The sequence below is a fragment of the Nannospalax galili genome, unplaced genomic scaffold, assembly GCF_000622305.1.
Source record: "Nannospalax galili isolate Female #2095 unplaced genomic scaffold, S.galili_v1.0 scaffold77, whole genome shotgun sequence".
Classification (NCBI taxonomy): Eukaryota; Metazoa; Chordata; class Mammalia; order Rodentia; family Spalacidae; genus Nannospalax; species Nannospalax galili.
Window position 1 is genome coordinate 3,817,701 of NW_008341457.1, and position 20,721 is coordinate 3,838,421.

Here is a 20,721-nt window from a genome sequence, read left to right on the forward strand (position 1 = left end):
TCCCCCCTGAGTTCTTCTGACCCCAACCCCCGGCCCTGTCCCCGACTCCCTCTTGCTCTCTAGCATGACAGCTGCCCTGTCTGCCGCAAGAGCCTCACAGGACAGAACACAGCCACCAACCCTCCGGGCCTTACTGGTGTGGGCTTCTCCTCCTCCTCGTCCTCGTCATCCTCCAACTCACCCAGTAATGAGAATGCCACAAGCAACTCCTGAGTTCACCCCACCCTGCATGGGTCGGGCCACCTGCCCACCTCAGCTGCCCAGCACTGCTCACAGTGGACTAAGGTGCTGTGCTTGGTAGCCCAGAATCGGGCGGGTCACCAGGCTGTGGCAGGCTCGGACTTGGCTGGCCGTCCCTGGTTGGAGGCGCCCGGGCTCATGTCCTGGCAGGCGCCTTCCATCCGTCTTTAACTTCACCCTCCACATGTTCAACAGCAGAAGGGTTTTTATGATTTTAAATTATTACTGCTTTGAAATAAATGGACGTTTGAGCCACGTGCAGCCATCCGTGGTCTGTGCAGTCCACAGAGCCATCGTCAGGCCAGCCAGCCACAGGCCCTGGAGGCTGGGCCCAACGCCCTGCCTCATCACCTTGGGACCAGGAATGTGCCTGGCAGACCTGGAACAAACTGCTCCAGCAGACGTTTTTTTTTCAAAGGGAGATGTGTGTCTGGAAAGTTATTTAAATACATCTGTGGAAAAGCAGAGCCCCTGGCTTGGCGTCTTCTTCAGCCAGGGTGTCCAGATGCCCGGCATGGTGGGTGTGTGCGCTGCAGGGGATGGCCTGCCAAGGCAGGATTCAAATTCCTTTTGAAGCTACCGGTTTGTGAACCAGGGGATCCTCCAGCCCTGGGTGCTTACACTCACCTCAACTCTGGCTGGGGGAAGACTGGGCCCTCTGTCCTGTTCTTCCCCTATGAGTGCTCGCCCATATCACACTGGCATCACCCTGCACCTGTGAGTCCCCACCCCGCTTCCACAAAGGGGACCCAGGCTATCCCTGGGGCCCTGCTCACACCACTCCATCCTCCAGTATAGGACCTGCAGAGCCCAGGACCATGAGTGGCTTTTCTCATACCAGCACCTTGGGTCTATATAGCTGCTGGAGCCCAGGCTGGCTTTGGGCTGCCCTCAGCCATATTCATAGTATGTATCTGCCACTGACAAGTGACCATAATATATGTCTTGGCTTAAGGTGTTTATTGTTGATAATTCTGGGGTCAGAGTCTGACACTGGCCTCCCAGGCTTTGGTCCAGTCAGCCAGGGCTGGTCCCTCCCAGTGGCTCAGGCCCCAGTGGCTCAGGCAGCACCCACATCCTGCCCACCCTAGTAACTAGAGGCACCTCATCCCTCAGCTTGTGGCCCCTTCCTCCTGCTTCAGAGTGGGCAGTGCAGTGTCTGTTTTCTCTGCCTCTGATCCTCTCAGAAGATGCATGACTGTCCCCAACTCCAGAGATGCTGCGTCCTCAGGCTGTTGAGACTGGACAGGTGTCGGAGTCACTCCGACCCTGTTTTGTCTTTTTGTGTTGTGTTTGCATGTGCAATGCCCTGGGAGGCCAGAAGAGGGCGTTGGAACCATTGGAACTGGAGTTACAAAGGGTTGTTAACCACCATGTGAGTGCTGGGAGCTGAACCCAGGTCCTCAGCAAGTATAGCCAGTGCTCTTAACCACTGAGCCTGCTCTCCAGCCCCAACTCTGACCACATGGGCCAATAGGGCTGTCACAGTGCCCACTTTCCTGGGCCCTCAGCAGCATGTCTACCCTCCCTGACCGTCTCTGTCTTAACTGTCCTCATCCACCCCACATGTCCCCACCTACAGGTCTCTTCATGTGCCTGGCTGGTCCTCGACCCCAAACAAGACACATGGAAACTGCTAGATTCCTGCATCCCTCAAGACTAGGGGCTCCCTGGGGTTCGGCCTTGGCAGTCCCCCATTTCCCCATGCATGGCAGCCAGCAGGCACCCAGCAATGTGTGCAAGGGCAAGTATGTACCCCTTGCTGCCTGGGCCCTCGGTCCCAGCCATGCCTCCTAAGCCATCAACAGGCCCCACAAGACTCTCAGGGCCTCAGGAGACCAGGACTGGCAGGAAGTGTGTGGACAGCTGGTGTCGCTGCGTTCGCCCACCTCTTCGGGGAGTCCCCCGGCCATCCAGCGCCAGGAACATAGGTCGACCACGGTGTCGCCAGCGCCTTGACACGTATGTGTTGTAGCCATTCTCTTCAATGCGTTCCCAGAACCTGCAGTCCACAGAGTAGACCCGCTGCGGGGGCGGGGGGGGGGGTGCGTGAGGGCTGCAGTCCACCATCACCACCCATTGCCACCTACCCACCTGCTACCCACTACCACCCACCACTCACCGACCCATAGAGGTGGCCCCTGCGGTTCATTGCCACATAGAAGCCAGAGTACACAGCTTTGATCACCACGGTGCCCACTCGGACAGAGCGGATCTCCATGATGCCTGCGTGGGGACAGGAGAGGGCCCTCAGACCCCATCCTTTGAGCCACACAGCACCATGTGTCTCCACTCCCAGCTGACAGGGATGCTGGACAGACACCAGGATGGACCTGGAGCTTCTGCAGACCCTGGACCAGGAATTGGGCAACAGGTTCAAGACAGTGAGACACATTTGAGACACATTGTGTGTTTGAGCACCAACTGTTTGCCCTCCTCTCTCTGGAGCCTGCACAGCCTGAATGGGAAGTATTGGGCATACTCACTTTACAGAGAGAGAAACTGAGGCCCAGGAGTGGAAGAGCCAGTGTTGGACCTCTCTCTCTATCCATCCATGGGTGAGCCTAGCAAGCCCTCTCTGGCTCTTGAGTCTCAGCTTACCTCCAGGAAAGGACCAGGGAAAGGTTGAAAACCCATCTGCAGGCTGCCAAGCTCAAACCTTCCACTGGAAGCAAGGATGTACGACCACTGCTCCCAGACCTTCACCCATACCCTGAATGAGCGAAGCCCACAGGACCCCCTAAGATGTTGCTCCAAGCCCTCTGCTCTGGGAGACCCATTACAGTGGACACACTACTGAATTAAGATGTGATGAGTGGTGGTGCACACCTTTAATCCCAGGCGGAACAGAAAGGCAGGCGGGTCTCTGTAAGATGGAGGCCAGCCTGATCTACATAGTGAGTTCCAGGTCAGCTGGGGCTACAGGGAGACCCTGTCTCAAAACAAAACAAAAACAAACAAAAAGAGGTCTACAAGCAAAAAAACAGAGGGAGAGAGAGGTCAAAGAAAAAAGAGCTTGATCCACACAGGACTGGCCATCACTGTCATCCATCCATGCCCAGGTGAGAATCTCTCAGAACAGTCCCAGGTCACCCAGCAGAGTGGAGCCTCTGTCCCAGCCTGAGGCCACTCCACCTGGCTTTGCCACCATGGATGGACCTGCCCAGCCAGTCCCCTGTCACAGCCCTCCTCCTGTGCAGCCTAATGAGGGCCTTGGAACCCAGATGAAAGCAGCTAGCATGGGCAGTGCCCTGTCACCTGCCCAGGGCTGAGATCAGGCCTTCCTGGTCACCCCCTGCTTCCTCCTCGCCCTAGCTTTTCCTCTGTCATATACACACCACAAGCACTTAAGGAGCGCCTACTGTATGGCCAGGCAGGGCTCTGTCCAGCCCTGGATATAGTCCCGCTGGAGTTAGGCCTTATCTCTTACTCATCTGCCAAACGGAGGTGTCTGGGAAGAGGGGCCCCCAGGTGCGGGAGCCCCCACCCCATGGCAGCCTCAGTTTCCCAGCTCTGCTTGGAGTTCTCGGGGTGTGCCCGCCCCGCACTCACTGTCCCGGCCGTGCCGCCAGCGCGTCCCCTGCACGCGGCCGCTGGAGTCCACGCGCAGGAAGAAGTGCGTGGAAGAAAAGAGGCGGCGCCAGCGCACGTCGCCCTCCAGGTGCGGGTACCCGGTCAGGTGCGACTGCCCCGCAGCGCCCGGCGCCAGCAGCAGCAGCCAGGCCAGGCCCAGCCACAGCCGCATCCCCACCTGCGCCGGGTCGGCCGCGGAGGACCAGCTGCTTGGCGGGGGCGGGGAGGGCCAGCAGCCAATGGGGAGCCGCGAGAGCAGGGTGGGAACAGGGCCGACCAATGGGCACACGGGGGTGGCCCTCCGGCCTCGGGCTCAACTAGGCTGCACGCGCTTGTTTGTCGCCCACCCACAAGGAGGGGGACTCCAGGGTGCAGGTGCAGTTTGGGTGCCAGTGTGGGGGCGGGATGGAGAGGGAGAGACAGAGATAGAAACAGGGATGGAGATGGAGAGGGGTAGAAATGGAGAGAGGAATGGAGACAGAGAATGTGAGAGATAGAGACCCACAAGTGACAATGAAGGCAGACACAACCGGATGGAGATGCCTCGTGGGGACTGAACCAGAACGTTCTGTGGGTGTCGGTCTGACCAGCCGGGTTGGCATGTAAAAGGTGTCTCCTTCAAATTGGAGATTGTGAGGCCGGCGCCAGCAGTGTCACAACAGTTGAGGGACACTGGGGTCAGAAGGACAGAATCTGCACAGCAAGAATGGGGCAGTTGTGTCCACCCCACACCTGCTGTCTCTACCGCCACACCCAAGACTCATGCAACACCCGTGGTCTCCTGGTAACCCACAATGGCCCGCAGCCAGCAGGTCTGAGCCTGACTCAGCCTTGAGTCGCTGTCCCCACCCTAGGCCCCTGCAGCCCTGTCCTGGGCTGATGCCCCAAGGGAGCACCTTTAAATAGCACTGGTGTGAGGCATCTGACAAGCTGCCCTTTTGGGGAGCATTCTGGAAGGATGACCGGTCCTACAGGATGCCTGGATTCCTTCCTGGTTGCTCAGGAGTCTCTTCCCGGCCTTGGGCGGGTCACACAGGGGCTGACACATCCATCCTGGGGCCTGGGACAAGGGTAACCAGGAGTCCCCACTAGGTTCAGGCAGGGCTCATACCCCACACAGGACCCCAACTCTGTGCCCCTCCCTGGTTGTCCATACCTATGAACATAGGTGAAGAGGCTGGTTAAAGGGGAGTCTGTGTTTAAGGGTAAACTGAAGAAGTGTTGGCGCAGTGCTGTGTAGAGGGTGGACCACATGGCATCAAATAAATATACTCCACCTTCTTTGACTGCTAGAAACTCAGGGCTCCTCTCTTGAAGTGTCTACCACACACCCCTGATATTTTCGGAATCCCTGTGTGAGGGGCCAGGACACCCTGGGACGTGTCTGAGTTGGTTTAATTTTTTTTTTTTTCGGTCTTTTTGAGACAGGGTCTCCCTGTAGCCCCAGCTGTCCTGGAACTCATTATGTAGACCAGGCTGGCCTTGAACTCACAGAGATCTGCCTGCTTCTGCCTCCTGAGTGCTGGGATTAAAGGCATGCACCACCACGCCTGGCGAGTTGGTTTAACAGTTCATTGAAATATAATTTGCAAGCCATATAAATCACCAATTTAAAGTATAAACTCAGGGTTACGAATGTATCAGAATTGGGCAACACTCACCTGTCAAATTCCAAAGCATTTGAACACCCAGTGGAAGCCCTGTCCCCACAACATTTTGTCAGCTCTGGGGTATTCACAGGGTATTCACAGATCCGTTTTCTGTCTCTAGATTCTCCTGTTCTAGATACTTCCTGTCATGGAGACCCACTCTGTGTATCCTTTGGTGCCTGGGTTTCTCACTGAATGTGATGTCTTCTGGGTCCCTCCATGCCATGGTATGTGTCAGACCCTCACTCTTGTTCAGGGTTGAATAGTACTCCAGGACAGGATGGTTCACATTGTGTCCATTATCCATCTGTGGACACTGGGCTGTCTCCATAGTCAGCATTGTGAACATTTTTATGTAAGCTTCTGTGTGGATTTGAGTTTTCATTTCTCCTGGATACATACTGAATTCCTGGATCATATGGTGACACCATGTTTAATTTTGTTTATTGTCCTAGGCTGGCCTCAAACTCAAAATGCTCAGCCTCAGCCTCCTGAGGGCTAGAATGACAGCCCTTAGTTTCCTGAGTGCTAGGATGACAACAACCACTTCATGACCTTCTTTCTCTCTTGTTCACATCACACTAATTTACATTTTGTATTAACATTTGGGGATGGGTTTGGCTTATGTGTGACACAGCCAGCATGTGGAAGTCAGAGGACAGCTTGTAGGAGTCTGTTCTCTTTCCACCATGAGGATCATGGGGATCAAACTCAGGTCATGAGGTTTGGTGGCAAGTGCCTTTACCTGCTGAGCTGTCTTGTTGGACTTGCTTTTTGTATTTTTGTGGATCAGTCTCACTCTGTAGAGTAGCTCAAGACTGGCCTTGAACTCATGGTGATCCCTTAGTGAGGTGCTTGGAGCATAACTCAGAGGTAGAGCTCTTGCCTAGACTACTCCAACGAGGGGCTGGGTGTGTGGCTTGGGAGTAGAGTGACAGCCTAGAATTTCTGGGCTAAGACTTGTCAGCATCCTGGGTAAACACTGTTAAAGACCCAGCAGGTCTGGTGTCTTGGTGAGTCAAAGAGGATCATGAAGAATAAGGGACAGAGAAGGGATTCAGGTTTCTGCCTGCTCCTGCCCACTGGACTGTGAGGAGTTGTCTGTGTCTTAGGGGTCACAGGCCCAGTTTCAGCCCCAGAGCTCAGGAAGGTGATCCCAGGAGGAACCAGGGTTGAGGTCACTGTGCCCCAGAGGATGAGTTGGGATAGTTGGGGAGGGTGCAGCTCTGTGCTGAAAACATTCTTGGCAGGTGGCATCACCTTGTGAGGCCTGCGTGGGCAGCCAGAATGCAGAATGCATAGTGGAGGGGTCTTGGTCTCTTCCTCACCCTGGGGTTGTAGCAGCCTGAGCTTTGAGCAGGGGCTGCTGCTGAGTCCTGCCCTGGAGGCCCCTCCAGCTCAGCCACTCTGCTCTGGCCACAGTCTTTGCCTGGTCTTCCTCAAGTTTCTCAGACTGGCTACCCACACCTAGTTCTAGTCATTGGCTCCTCTCTATGAGCCTCAGTTTTCCTAACTGACCCACAGCTGGCATGGCGTGTAGATTTGTCTACCTACAGCACAGCAGAGCACCGGGGGGGGGTGGCTACAAGTGAATGGAGGGAGAATCGGGGGTTTGTCTCTTCTCTATGAAGCTCACTCTTCCTGCTCCATTCCATCTGTCTTCCAGGGTAAACTGAAGCCAGGGGGACTGGGTGAGTGGAAGCTGGACTCCCCACCTTCCTGCCTGCATCTGAATCTGAATTTTCCCACCCATCTCCCTAATAGCCATGCCTATTGGACTGCTTGAGTGACCTCACTGAATGCCCTCAATAAAGTATCTTTTTTTTTTTTTTTTTTTTTTTTTTTTTTTGGCTTTTTGAGACAGGGTCTCCCTGTAGCCCCAGCTGTCCTGGAACTCACTATGTAGACCAGGCTGGCCTTGAACTCACAGAGATCCGCCTGCGTCTGCCTCCCAAGTGCTGGGACTACAGGTGTGCACCACCACGCCTGGCAAGTATCTTTTTTTTTTTTTAAGTTATATATATATATATGTATAATTTTATGTGTATGAGTGTAATGCCTGCATGTGTGTAAGTGCACCATGTCCTGCAATGCCCATGGAGGTTCGAAGAGAGCGTCGGATCCCCTGGAACTGGATGGTTGTTAGCCCCTATGTGGGTGCTGGGAATCGAACCCAGGTCCTCTGCAGCAGCAGTGTTCTTCAACGCTGAGCCATCTCTCTAGCCCCTAAAAGTACCTTAAAGAAGGGCCAGGAGTAGGGAAGCCCGTTTGGGCTTCAAAGCTACTTCAAGACCAGTCTGAGCAACTTCGCTATACCGTCTCAAAATAAAAATAAAGGGATGGTTGAAAAATAAATAAATAATAATAAATGGATGGGACGTGGTTGCAGCCAGCCTGGTCTACATAGTGAGTTCCAGGCCTGCTGAGGCTACAGGGAGACTGTCTCAACCGCCCCCAAACCCACAATAAAAAGCAAACAAACAAACAAATTAATTAATTAAAAATAAATTTAAAATGTAAACCTCCAGTTCCAGGGGATCCAACGCCCTTTTCTGGCCTCCGTGGGCATTGCACGCACGCTGTGCACTTACATTTATGAAAATCACTCGTAAACATAAAATAAAAATAAATTTAAATTTAAAAAATTAAAAGAAAATTCCATTCAATCAAAAAGAAGTAGAAAAAGAAAAAAAAAGAAATAGGATCCTCCGAAAATCTGGCCTAGACGGGACTAGCAGAAGACTTCTGCGCATGCTCCCTTTACGGTCCACCCGCTGCCTCCTGGGAGTTGTAGTTCATCCTTTGCTTCCTGCTGGAACGACCCTTCGCAGCCACCGTCCAAAAAGGGACTACAAATCCCGGCAGGTGGCGCGAGCGCGCGTGCGCAACGCGGGCAGAGGGCGGCATGTCGGCGCTGCGCTGGGGCCGCGGTGCGGCTGAACTCGGGAGGACGCTGCGCTGCTCCGGTCGCCCTCGCCCGGGGACCGAGGAAGGTAATGCAGGGGGTCACGTGACGACCTTGATCTCTGCTCCCCCCCTTCGGGGTCCGGTCACCTCCAACCTTTGCCCTTTGGCCCGTGGTAGCCCACCTGGCGCGCCGCCTGCCAGGGAAGACCACGACGGCTTTGCTCTTTGACCCTTGCTTGATTTTGTAGCCCTGAGATCCACTGATGGTGACTGGGGACTTTTGACCTTTGAACTCTGGGTAGTGAGGAATCCTTGCTGATTCTGTACCCAGAATTACAAAATTTTGCCATGTAACCTAGGCAGGATTCGAACCCCACACGGTCCTGCCTCAGCCTCCCTGGTGCTGGAAACCCAGTCTTGTGCCACCTGGCTGTCCTTTCTTTTCTTTTTTTTTTTTGAAATTAAAAATTTAAGCCGGGCATGGTGGCACAGGCCTTTAATCCTGATGCTCAGTAGGCAGAGGCAGGCCAGTCTGGGCTACATAGTGAGTTCCTGATCAGCTGAGGTTACAGGGACTAAAAAAAACTTATTTTATGTGAATGGGTATTTTGCCTACATGGATGTTTGTGCGCCACGTGTATGTAATGCCTGCCAAGGCCAGAAAAGATCCCCTGGACTGGAGTTAATGATGGTCATTGGCCATCATGTGGGTGCTGGGAACTGAACCCAGGTCTTCTACAAGAGCAGCCAGTGCTCTTAACCTCTGAGCCGACTGTCCAGCTTCTGTCTTTTGATGCCATTTCTTTCTGGGTTTTACTCTAGCCTAGGCTGACTTGGAACTAAGTAGCTCAGGCTAGACTGACTTGCCTTAGACTCCTGAGTACTGGGATGACAAACATGGGCCACCATATTCACTTGATGGCATGATTGCTGTCCGCGTCAGCCTTCATGTCTCTCTAGGAACCCTTGGTGGCCTCTGGGGTCCACGAAGGAGCTCATCTATCAGTCTCTGTGAGCAAGATGGCCAGAAGGACTGGGGACATGCCGAGCTCTTGGAAGGTGAGCCAGGGGCATGGGTGGAGCTCCTCCCCTCAGTTCCCCACATGAACAGCTTTCCACTGTTCTGTGACCTTACCAAGGAAACGTGGTCCAGGTTCAATTGACCTGGTAGCTTTGTGAGAATTTTATGCACAGACTGCTCCGTCCCATCATGTGCCAGGCTGGCTCTGGTAGCCCCCACTACCGGGAAGCCAGTTGAGGCCCAATCACAGCTGAACAAATGCCAGAGGCTGCACAGGCAGACTTCAGTTGGAACCCAGTTTCCAGAGCTAAGCTACCAAGTCTTGTGGACAGGGTGGCCCAGGCCACTATCCAGGTTTTCCTCCTGACGCATGTCCTGTGTGGCAGCCAGAGAGAGCAGACTCTTAGAGGGACATGAAGGTAGAATGCTGTCCCTCTCTGCTCCCAGCCACATCCCGTTCCCAGGTCACTCTACTGATTCTGTTAATTTTATTCATTTTTCCAAGATTTTTTAAAATTTTATGTTGTATGAATGTATTGCCTGTATGTATGTAAGTGCACCCATGTCATGCAATACCTGCAGAGGTCAGAAGAGGGCAGCAGCAAATCCCACGGAACTGGAGTTAAAGACAGTTGTTAGCCACCATGTGGGTGCTGGGAACTGAACTTTGGTCCTCTGTGAAAACAGCCAGTGCTCTTAACCACTGAGCCAGCTCTCTAGCTCCTCTTTTTCTATTTAAACAAATCTGAACTGGGTCACTGCCTTATATTGACCCTGAGCCAAGAATGCAGTGAGGCTGGAGCTGCAGTTCTGGGAGGTGGAAGACAAAGGCTGGTCCTCAGGGTGCCAGTGCTGTGCTTTGCAAATTCACCTGCCTTGTCTCCACTCTGACTAGGACCTGAGGCTGTTTGCCTGTGGAGCCTTTTGTGTTTTTGTCAACTCTGAAAGGTGGTTCATGGAGAAAATAGATGTGTTTGATCAGCTTGCTTGGGGCACGGAGTCACAGATGTAGGCTGTCACCCACTACTGTGTATTAAGTCAAAAGAACCACACAGCATATTGCTGCTGCTTGGTTGGTTGCTGCGGGCCTTGTGCAAAGGTCCCAAGACTGGGAGGAATGAAAGAGGGAGGAGCTGGCCGGAGTGGGAGAGGTGGGTCTTCTGGGAGACTTGGCAGACAGAAGGGAGACAGTTATGAGTGACCCTGGGGTCCAGACCTGAGCACCCCAAGGTACAGGAGTGGATGCTGACATCTCCCTGGTACCCTACAGTGCTGGAGGCCCGTGTGCGGCAGCTGCAGACAGAGAGCGTGGTGGACACGAACACCAAGAGGGTGCAGGGGGCTCAGCCCCTGCAGGGCCATGTCTGTAGCCACTGGGAGAAGAAGTTGGAAGCCGAGAGGCATGGGCTGCAGCAGCGGCAGGAAGTCCTGCAGGGCAAGCGCCCCGTTGGGCTGCAGTCCCTGACCCTGCGCCTGGAGCCCCGCATCTGGAGCAAGAAGCTGGCTGGCTGCCTGCAGCATGCCAAGCCTGAGGCCCCAGGGAACCCCTCAAAGGAGCAGCTGGCTCGGGCCTTGCAGGCCGCCCTGCAGAAGCTGGGTACGCAGGAGGCACGTCAGCCTGTCAGGCCAAAGGCAGTGGAGACACACATCCTCCTCCTGGGGCAGAGACTCATGCACTTTCTCCAGTGTTGCCTGGTCACTGGCCACCTGCCCCTTGCCCACCATGTGCTGGTCACTCACCACAGCAAACGGGACAAACAACAGCTGCTAACCCTGGACATGTACAACACGGTGATGCTCGGCTGGGCCCGCAAGGTGAGGTTACCCTTCTGACTGACTTGCTGAGAGCCATGTCTTTTAGCCTTTTCAGAAAGAACTCATGCCAGCACTTGGGCATACCTTTAACCTCAGCACTTGGAGGCAGAGGCAGGTGAATGTCTGTGAGATTGAAGCTAGCCTGATGTACACAGTGAGTTCCAGGCTAGCGGAGGCTATAAGGAGACCTTGTCTTAAAAAGAGACACAAAGGTGCCAGAGAGAGATGGCTCAGCAGTTAAGAACACTGGCTGCTCTTTCAGAAGACCTAGGTTTGAATCCCAGTACCCATATAGCGGCTAACAACCGTCTGTAACTCCAGTACTGGGGATCCGACACCCTCTTCTGTCTTCTGAGGGCATTGCAGGACATGGGTACATTTACATACATGTGGGCATAACACAGATAAAATAAAAAGTCCAAAAACATTTAAAGAAAAAGGAGGACCCCTAACCTCCCAAAAAAGAAAAAAAAAAGACTGGGAAAGGAATGGGGAGGCCCAAGTACAATTCTGGGCAGGGCATCCCTGTTGCCCTGGTGGCCCTATCCCAGGGAATGGCATCCATCTCCAGGTGGAGAGTGTGTTCTTTCTCTTGACGTGTCCTTGAGTGGAAACTCAGGGTGCTTTGACAGACTTCTTTGTTAATTAGAAGTTTGTGTCCTCAGTTTCCACCCCCAGTGCTACTACTTTAGCAACACTTGTCTGTAGTTTTTTGTTGTGTTTGTTTTGTTTTGTTTTTGAGACAGGGTCTCATGTAGCCCAAACTCACTATGTAGTGAAGGATAATGCTGAACTTCTGATCCTCCTGCCTCAGCCTCCCGAGTAGCTGGGATAATAGCCATTTTCACAGTAATGGTGAAGGACAGGAGCCTGGCGTGGTATATGCCTGTTGTCCTACGGCTGCTGTAGGAGAATCATGTCTGTCTAGGAGTTCAAGACCAGCCTGGACAGCACAGCCAGATCCTGTTTCAAAGGGAGAAAAGTAAAACAAAATCAAGAATAGAAAAGAAAGATAAGGCAGACCGCTCTTGTAGCCTAGCACCATCTAGACTTTCTGAGGTATTGGAAATGCTCTGTGTCTATCACAAGCTACATGTGGCCTCTGAGTCCGTGGAACATGGCTGACATGATGGCAGCTCTGGATGTTTACTTATTTATTTATTTATTCTTTTTTATTTTACTCTTTTTTTTTTTTTTTTTGGTCTTTTTGAGACAGGGTCTCTCTGTAGTTCCAGCTGTCCTGGAACTCACTATGTAGACCAGGCTGGCCTTGAACTCACAGCGATCTGCCTGCCTCTGCCTCCGGAGTGCTGGGATTAAAGGCAACTCTGGATATTTAAAATAAGCAACAGGCATCAGGTAACCTGTCATCCCCTGACTCCAGAGGAAGAGGCAGAAGGATTGCTGTGAGTTTGAGGCTAGCCTGGGCTACACAGTGAGAACGTGTCTCAGAAGCACACATAAGCTGGGTATGGTGGCACAGGTTTTAATGCCTGCACTTAGGAGGCAGAAGCTGGCAGGTCACCAAGGTTGAGGCCAGCCCGGTCTACATAGCAAGTTCCAGGCCAGCTGGGGCTACAGGGAGACCCTGTCTCAAAAACAAAACAAAAACAGGAGGCCAGGGATTGCAGCTCAGTGGTAGATCACTTGCCTAGCATTCCTGAGGTCCTGGATTCATTCAGTCTCCACCAATGCAAGAAAAAGATGAACTGAAATCTTTAAAGATTGACAGGACACCCCTGTGGCATGTCCCCTCCCAGTCCCTGCCTCAGAGGAAGGGTGTCCAGGGCCCAGGGGAAGGGCTCTGTACTATCCCTGGCCCTCACCCCCACCCCCACCCACCCCGTGTCCCCAGGGTGCCTTCAAGGAGCTGGTGTATGTATTTGTGATGCTAAAGGACTCGGGCCTATCCCCCAACCTGCAGTCCTATGCAGCTGCACTCCAGTGCATGGGCCGAGGGGACCAGGATGTCCACATCATCCAAAGGTAGGTCAGAGGTGGGCTGTGGGACGGGCTTGCTCTTGGGATGAGCAGGCTGGGCTGTGAGCTCCCCATGCACCTCACAGGTGTGTGAAGCAGATGGTGCGGGAAGGATTTCAACTGGAGCAGCTCTTCACGGACCTGGCCCTGTCTGAAGAGGAGCGGGCTGTGCTCCTGAGGGCCCTTGTGAAGGTTGAGCCCGCCTTCAGTCCTCCAGTGCAGGCCCCAACCCCCACCAACACTTCCCCACTGCTGAGGGAGATCTATGCCAAGGTGAGCCTCCTGCAGGTATCTAGAAGTATGGTCAGAAAGCCACCCCCACCCCAACCTGTTTCCTCCCTTCCTACATCAGGCCGCTGGAGGGGCCTGACTTGCAGGGCACAAGCCTTCACAGACTCACACCCACACATCCACTTCCTGTCATGGCCCAAACAGTGGTCTTTTGTATCTGGGCCTCTCACTGAGTACCATGTCCTAAAGGTTCCTTTACCCTGTGGTATGGGAGCCTCATTCCTGTTTATGGCTTAAGTACTGCGGTGTGGGGGTGTGGCACTGAGTATGTCAGAATGTGGTGTGGACCGTGAGTTGTTGCCCCAGCTGTTATCATCAGGTTGCTATGTCTGTTTTCAGTTCCCAGGGCTCTGGGTTTGAGGCATGTTTGTTTTGGGTAGACCCACAGTTCAGCAAAGACCTTGGGGGAGGCAGTGAGGCTTCTCGGCTGCCTGGGCACTGCCTCCCGGTGCTCCCACCTCACTGTCTGCCTGTGCCCAGCAGGACATCCCCGTGTCCTACCCAAAGCTGCACCTGCCCCTGGAGACGCTGCAACGCCTCTTCCAGCAGCAGCTGCAGGTGGAGTTGAGTACCAATGTGAGAGTGCAGTCGGTGGAGAAGGCCCCACAGATGACCAAAGAGGTCACTGAGGCGGTAAGGGGCCTGTGATCTTGCCAGGGTGGAGCTTGGAGGTCTGGTCCCAGAATGAGGGTCCTGTGAGGTCCAGGCAGGGACCAAACCGGTTGCTAACTACTTTCCTACAGCGGAAGATCTTGCAGAGCCTGCGTACACAGTGGGAGGCAGAGCTGCTCCGAGCACTACAGCAGACCAAGGCCACTATGGCCAGTGAGGCACATGATGGGCTGCCCACCCTCTACCCCTTCCTCTGCCTACTCAGTGAGGAGGAGCTTGTGAGTGTGCTGATGCAGGTGCGTGTCTGATGTGGGTGGGTACTGACGCAGGTGGGTGCAAGTTCTAGATGGGAGTGTGAGTGCTATTGCAGGTGAGCGTGTTGATGTGCGTCGGAGAGCGGACTGGGTGAGCATGCTGATGCAGGTGTGTGCTGCCGGACTGGGGGTGGTGGGTGTGCTGAGGCACCACCAACACCAGCCCCTGATCCCCCCTAGGTCCTGCAGGCACTGCCCCCACAGGGTCAGCCCCTCCTCTTCTTAGCACACAACCTGGGCCTGCGGGTCCTGAACCGGCACTTGGTGCAACAGAAGCAGGGAGGCAGCTATGTGCAGGAGCTGAGCCAGCACTACTCGAAGTACCTGCAGCTGCTGGCAGCAAACACACAGGTCAGGAACTGTGGGACCCTCTTCCCCTAGCCCTCCCAGTGTGCAGTCCCCTTCCCTAACTCCTCCCCCTGGGTACACCACTTCCCAGGGCTCCTCCTTCATAGACACACCCCTTCCCCTGGCTCCTCCTCCATAGACACGCCCCTTCCCGTGGCTCCTCCCTATGGGCAAACCCTTCCCGGTCACCTGGGCCACCTCTCCCTGCCACCTTGCTGCTACCATCAGACACACATGAGCTATCCATCTCACACACATAGCCCACACCCTTCTTCCCCCACTGTACCCTCATGTCACCTGGGGCAGTCCCCTCCTTGACCAGTCCTCCCCGCAGGTGTCGTCATCCTACCTGCCACGGCAGTACTGGGAGGCACTGGGCCCACCCCAGGCCCCGCAGCAGCAGCCCTGGGCCCTGGCAGTGGTGCTGCAGTTGGGCAAAGAGCTGGCAGAGCTGCTGGTGCGGGCTGTGCAGATGCCTCGCAGCCTGGCCGCCCCTCAGGGCGCTTGCCGCCTCATCCCAGTGCTGTACCACGTTTATTCCTTCCGCAGCGTCCGCCAGGTGTGCATAACTGGGGTGGATGCTGGTGGGGGAAGCTGGCTGGTTTGGGGGGCTGCTCACTGCCCTGAATTGGTAGCTAACCATTTTGTGGGGAACATGACCAATCTGGGAGGGCTGTGACCACCCATGGGGCCCTGACTTGCTCTCTGGGGGGGGCTCAGCAGGTCTAGACCCCTCTGGGTAATGCTGCCCACCATCTCTGTTCATGATGGGAAATTCAGCAGGTCTAGACCCTTCTGGGTAATGCTGCCCACCATCTCTGTTTGTGATGGGAACACTCAGCAGGTCTAGACCCCTCTGGGTAATGCTGCCCACCATCACTGTTCATGATAGGATATAGTGTGGGGCACCAGAGGTGGGCAGTTCTGGGGTCAGTCTGATCCCTGTTAACTTGCACAAGTGGGCAGCTCTAGGGTCTGTCTGATTGCCCCCCCACCCTTTGTGCTGGCTGGCAGTGGTGGTCTCTGCCTGGTCCTGAACACCATGTCCCTAGGTTGGCATCCTGAAACCACACCCAGCCTTCACGCAGCTGCTGGAGATGGCAGCAGAGCCCACACTGACTTTTGAGACAACAGAGGTGCCTATGCTCTGCCCACCCCTGCCATGGACATCCCCACACTCTGGTGCCTACCTGCTGAGCTCCACCAAACTCATGCGTGCCATGGAGGGCACCACACAGCACCAGCACCTGCTGGAGCAATGCCCGCCCGAGCAGCTGCATGGTGCCCTAGATGCGCTCACACAGCTGGGCAACTGTGCCTGGCGAGTCAATGTGCGTGTGCTGGATCTAGTGCTGGAAATCTTCAGGGCCAAGGGCTGTGTGCGCCTGGGGGTGCCACCCCCGCGCTCTGAGGCACCCCAGCCCTTGCAGCCTCGGCCACCACCTGACTCCTCACCGGTACACAAGGCAGAGCTGCGCAAGGAGATGGCACGCTGCCTGAAGGCAGCCCGGGAGATGCACAGTCTGCGCAGCGAGGCCCTGTACCGCCTGTCACTGGCGCAGCACCTGCGCCACCATGTCTTCTGGCTGCCACACAATATGGACTTCCGAGGCCGCACCTACCCCTGTCCACCCTATTTCAACCACTTGGGCAGCGACCTGGCCCGGGCCCTGCTGGAGTTCGCTGAGGGCCGGCCACTGGGGCCTCATGGCCTGGACTGGCTCAAGATTCACCTGGTCAACCTGACTGGCCTCAAGAAGCGGGAGTCACTGCATGGGCGCCTGGCTTTCGCTGACCAGGTTATGGAGGACATCTTGGACTCTGCTGACCATCCCATGACGGTGCGAGCACCACCTGTCTCCTTTGTGCGAGCCCATCTGTCTGCCCTTTTTTTTTTCTTTTTGAGACAGAGTCTCCCTGTAGTCCCAGCTGGCCTGGAACTCATTATGTAGACCAGGCTGGCCTTGAATTCACTGCCTCTGCCTCCCAAAGTCCTGCACCACCACGCCCGGCCTGTCTGCCTTCTATACTGGGACCTCCACTTGTCTCCCTTCCTGCCCTCTGACCCTCTAGCCTGACTTCACCTCTGACTCTCTCTCTCCTCCCTAGGTCTCTTAGATGCCCCCAGCCTGACACCAGCTGTTTCCTGCCCTCCTGCCTGCCTTGTCCCCTCTGCACACTGCAGCAGCTGCCAGCTCTCACCTGAGTGGCCCCCTGCTCCCATCACACACTTCCTATATCCCTGTGTCTGTCACCTTAGTGGCCCCCTGCTCCTGTCACACGCTTCCTGTGTTCCTGTGTCCATCACCTGAGTGGCCCCTGCCTGTCATACACAGTTCCTGTGTCTGTCACCTGAGTGGCCTTTGTGTCTCCATCACATTTATTGCTTGGCCTCCATGTGTCCCTGCGTCACCTGGGCTGGCCTCTGGGCCCTGTGAGGTCTGAGCCTGACCTGTCTTGCCTCTCCAGGGCCGGAAGTGGTGGATGGAGGCCGACGAGCCCTGGCAGACCTTGGCCTGCTGCATGGAGGTGGCACAGGCTGTGCGGGCCCCAGATCCTGCCGCCTACATTTCCCACCTCCCAGTTCACCAGGTGAGTGTAGGTGGGCATCCTGGGACCTGGCTCTGCAGTGGGGTTTCACCTTTAAGTGTGGATGTCCTTGTGTGGCTGGCCTTGCTGTGCAGGAGGTAGGTCTGTACTCTCCCCAGAAATGGGTACCTCTTTGCACCCTGCTGTGTGGTGAGCTGCTCCAAGGATGACTGTCAGTCTTGGGGTGCGTGGCCTCAGCTCACCGGCACCCCCTCTGGCCAGGATGGCTCCTGCAATGGCTTGCAGCATTACGCAGCCCTGGGCCGAGACAGCATAGGCGCAGCATCAGTCAACCTCATACCCTCAGATCTGCCACAGGACGTGTACAGGGAGGTGGCAGCACAGGTAGGTCCCAGGCCTGCACTTTTTCTCATCCAGGGTCTTTTATGGGGGTCCGTGGTGGGGGAGGGTGACAGGCTCCCTTGATCCCCTTCTCCACTAGGTGGAGGAGTCCCGGCGGCAGGATGCTGAAGAGGGCCTGAGAGTGGCTCAGGTGCTGGAAGGTTTTATCAGCCGCAAGGTGGTCAAGCAGACAGTCATGACTGTGGTCTATGGGGTCACACGCTACGGCGGCCGCCTGCAGATAGAGAAGCGCTTGCGAGAACTCAGTGACTTCCCCCAGGTGGGCCCACACAGGACTGTGGCAGAGTGGGTGGGTGGTGGGTGGCCCTCCACCTATCAATCATACCTCTACCCTGCCCCACAGGAGTACATCTGGGAGGCCTCTCACTATCTGGTACGCCAAGTCTTCAAAAGCCTTCAGGAAATGTTTTCCAGCACTCGAGCCATCCAGGTGAGGACCCCACTCCACTCCCTCTACCCCACCCCTCCATCCCATGGTCCCTCCATCCCACTCTCTACCCCACATCCTCTGCATCCTGCAGCTCCTCTCCCATCCTAATCCCTCCATCCTATCCCCCAACCACGCTGCCCTCTTGTCCTGTCCACAGCATTGGCTGACTGAGAGTGCCAACCTCATCTCCCATGCAGGCTGGCCCGTGGAGTGGGTCACGCCCTTGGGCATCCCCATCATACAGCCCTATCACCGTGAGGCCAAGGTCCAGGTATGGGAACCCTCCCTTCCCATTGCCCCCCCCCCCAGGCTGGACTCACCAGCACTCCACCCCACAGGTTAAAGGCGGGATCCAGAGCCTCACCTTTACCAGCTCCGTGGACACAAACCAGTGAGTGGGAGTGGGCCTGGGGGGAAGAGGCAAGAGGAGAGAAGGGGACAGGCAGGGGAAGGGAGGGAGAAAGGCAGGGGCAGTGAGTGGACAGGTCCCTGAACAGGGGTGGGCTTGGGGGAGGGAAGGGAACAATCAGGGGAAGAGGCAGGGGGAGGCTAGGAGCATTAGGCCTAGCTACCCCATCCCCCACAGGAAGCCCAACACTTTGAAGCAGAAGAATGGGTTCCCACCCAACTTCATCCACTCCCTGGACTCGTCCCACATGATGCTGACTGCCCTGCATTGCTACAGGTGGGCCTGAGTGGGTGGGCCCTGGGTTACAGGTGGGCGTGGCTGTGTGGGTGCTCTGTTTACTGATTTAACTGTGTGAGCCTTGCCAATCTTGCTCTGCTCTTTGGGGACATGATAAACAGTGATGGTGAGGCTCTGCAGGAGGTTCATGGGTGCCAGCCTGGCACTCACATGGCCTCAGGACCCCAGAGTCCCAGATCAGTGCAGGCCCTGCAGGTCCTTAGCAGAGGACTGCGGTTGCACTGAGCTGGGGTTGGGACTGTGCTTCCTGCTGGTCAACTCCATCCCAGTAGCAGGCTGGGGGCAGGGTGCAAGGTGAATGTCTCTCTCTGAATGTAAACCACCTAGAGCATTAGGGAGCCTGGGTGCCTAGTGGAGCCCACTGTGGCAGGCTGAGGACTCAGGGCAGACAGGTTGCCTCATTGAAGTCTCCCACCCAGGAAGGGCCTGACGTTTGTCTCTGTGCATGATTGCTTCTGGACGCATGCAGCTGACATCCCTGTGATGAACAAGGTAAGTGTAGGGCCTAGGGATGGACACCAGGCACTCACACCCTGCCTGACAGGAGCCTGCCCCCCCCCCCCAGGTTTGCCGAGAGCAGTTCGTGCGTCTGCACAGTCAACCAATCCTGGAGGAACTGGCTGAGTTCCTGTGGGTTCGCTTCTGCTCTGGGGCCAGGTGAGCAGTGTGGTCCCGGTGACCCCTCCCCTCGCCCTCACCCCCGTGTTGCCTCACCTCCTCTTACACCCACCCCAGCGCCAGGTCCCTGAAGCGCTCAGATCTCGCCCTGATCGCCAAGCTGCAGGAGACACTGCAGTCTCTACCCGAGACAGGTAAGGGGTGTGGGGCAGTGGACAGCGGGCATATGTATCCCAAGGCCCCACCTTAGCTCCACGCCTTGTCGTCCCCCTCCCCTTCCTGCAGGCACGTTTGACCTGAGCCAGGTGATGGGGTCCACCTACTTCTTCAGCTGAACCTCAGCACTCTGGCCTGTGCATAGTGTAAATACACAATAAAATGTGGGCGCGCGCCAAGCAATCAGACGGCGCACTGGGCGCCAATGCTGTCGTTTATTGCGCGGAATGGGCTGTGGGTTAATGGGGCGTAGGGGCCGCGGTGGGCGCTGCTGCCTCGACTCCTCAGTACATTCATGGCGACGGAGGAAACCCAGTCTTGCCCCCCAACCCCAGCCAGCGCATACTGCCCCTGGGTGCACGATCCTGGTGTGTTCCATGGTGAGCATCCCCAAGTCCGTGCTCCATGCTGGGCACCCCAGTTATGGGCTCCATGGTGCGTGCCCCTGGGAAGTCACTGTGGACGCGTGGGCGGGCGCCGGGCCAGTTATTGCGTGAGCGGACAGGGGCAGCAGGAAGCCGGCTTGCCGGGTATTGCACGATCCAGATCCGTCCTCACGGGGCGCGGGGCACGGCCAGGTCCTTGGCCAAGGCCGCCCGGTCCCCATCCCTGTGAGGGCTGAGGCACCAAGGTGATTGGCGCCCTCGCCCTCCTGTGCAGAACGCGGCCGCCTGGCCGGGGCGGGGGCGATGGAGGTGGGCGCAGGGCGATGGGGTCAGCCGGGGCGGGCCGCCCGCCCTAAGCTACCTAGGTCAGTCTATGGCTTGGGCACGGCGCGGGCGGGCGGCGCACGTGGCTTTGGTGTGAACGGCGGCCCAGCGGGCACGAGGGTCACAAATTGGAGGACAGGCGCGAGCGCGCGGAGTCCGGCGGGTCTGGGCCAGGTGTGGCCGAGTCTCTGCAATCCGGGCTGGGCGCAGCGGGCCGGCCGGGGGTGGTGGGCCCCAGGCGCGGCGTGGAGCTGCTGGCCGTCCGCGTGGAGGCCTCCGGACCCGGGGCGGCTGCGCCATGGGGCAGCGATGGCTGCGAGGCGGACAGCGGGCGTGACG

General features: G+C 56.3%; 4 protein-coding genes across 11 annotated transcripts in view; 2 read left to right on the top strand and 2 right to left on the bottom strand.

Moving 5' to 3' along the window:
• Rnf126 (ring finger protein 126) overlaps window positions 1-705 on the top strand; it is a 7,487-nt gene extending 6,782 nt beyond the window's left edge. For all 5 annotated transcript variants that reach the window (XM_008837206.3, XM_008837209.3, XM_008837205.3 and 2 more), the window contains exon 10: window positions 64-705. In XM_008837206.3, coding sequence (XP_008835428.1) covers window positions 64-301 — 238 coding nt within the window. In that variant the 3' untranslated portion in view covers window positions 302-705. The remainder of the gene's footprint in view (window positions 1-63) is intronic.
• Window positions 706-791: 86 nt separating this feature from the next.
• Window positions 792-5,099, bottom strand: Fgf22 (fibroblast growth factor 22). 3 transcript variants are annotated; one of them, XM_029565480.1, is made up of 4 exons: window positions 3,793-5,099; window positions 2,363-2,466; window positions 2,130-2,265; window positions 792-1,549 (listed from the first exon to the last, which is right to left on the bottom strand). In XM_029565480.1, the coding sequence occupies exons 1-4, from the start codon at window positions 3,983-3,985 to the stop codon at window positions 1,353-1,355; spliced, it is 630 nt and encodes a 209-aa protein (XP_029421340.1). In that variant the 5' UTR covers window positions 3,986-5,099; the 3' UTR covers window positions 792-1,352. The 3 variants fall into 3 exon arrangements, with proteins under 3 accessions (XP_029421340.1, XP_029421342.1, XP_029421341.1); XM_029565482.1 differs by lacking the exon at window positions 3,793-5,099 and adding an exon at window positions 3,070-3,088; XM_029565481.1 differs by lacking the exon at window positions 792-1,549 and having other exon boundaries at window positions 1,598-2,265.
• Window positions 5,100-8,328: 3,229 nt separating this feature from the next.
• On the top strand, window positions 8,329-19,855 carry Polrmt (RNA polymerase mitochondrial). 2 transcript variants are annotated; one of them, XM_008837210.2, is made up of 21 exons: window positions 8,329-8,455; window positions 9,330-9,428; window positions 10,661-11,205; window positions 13,061-13,191; window positions 13,272-13,458; window positions 13,957-14,109; window positions 14,220-14,384; window positions 14,583-14,753; window positions 15,085-15,309; window positions 15,803-16,591; window positions 17,220-17,342; window positions 17,562-17,684; window positions 17,782-17,961; window positions 18,046-18,132; window positions 18,290-18,403; window positions 18,471-18,523; window positions 18,719-18,817; window positions 19,258-19,330; window positions 19,404-19,495; window positions 19,574-19,650; window positions 19,742-19,855. In XM_008837210.2, exons 1-21 carry the CDS (start codon window positions 8,368-8,370, stop codon window positions 19,789-19,791), a joined length of 3,624 nt encoding a protein of 1,207 aa, XP_008835432.1. In that variant the 5' UTR covers window positions 8,329-8,367; the 3' UTR covers window positions 19,792-19,855. The 2 variants fall into 2 exon arrangements, with proteins under 2 accessions (XP_008835432.1, XP_008835434.1); XM_008837212.2 differs by having other exon boundaries at window positions 13,960-14,109.
• The window catches only part of Hcn2 (hyperpolarization activated cyclic nucleotide gated potassium and sodium channel 2), a 22,697-nt gene continuing 21,824 nt past the window's right edge, over window positions 19,849-20,721 (bottom strand). The window contains exon 11 of the mRNA XM_029565505.1: window positions 19,849-20,721. This exon is cut by the window's right edge and continues 17 nt beyond it. Coding sequence (XP_029421365.1) covers window positions 20,504-20,721 — 218 coding nt within the window. The 3' untranslated portion in view covers window positions 19,849-20,503.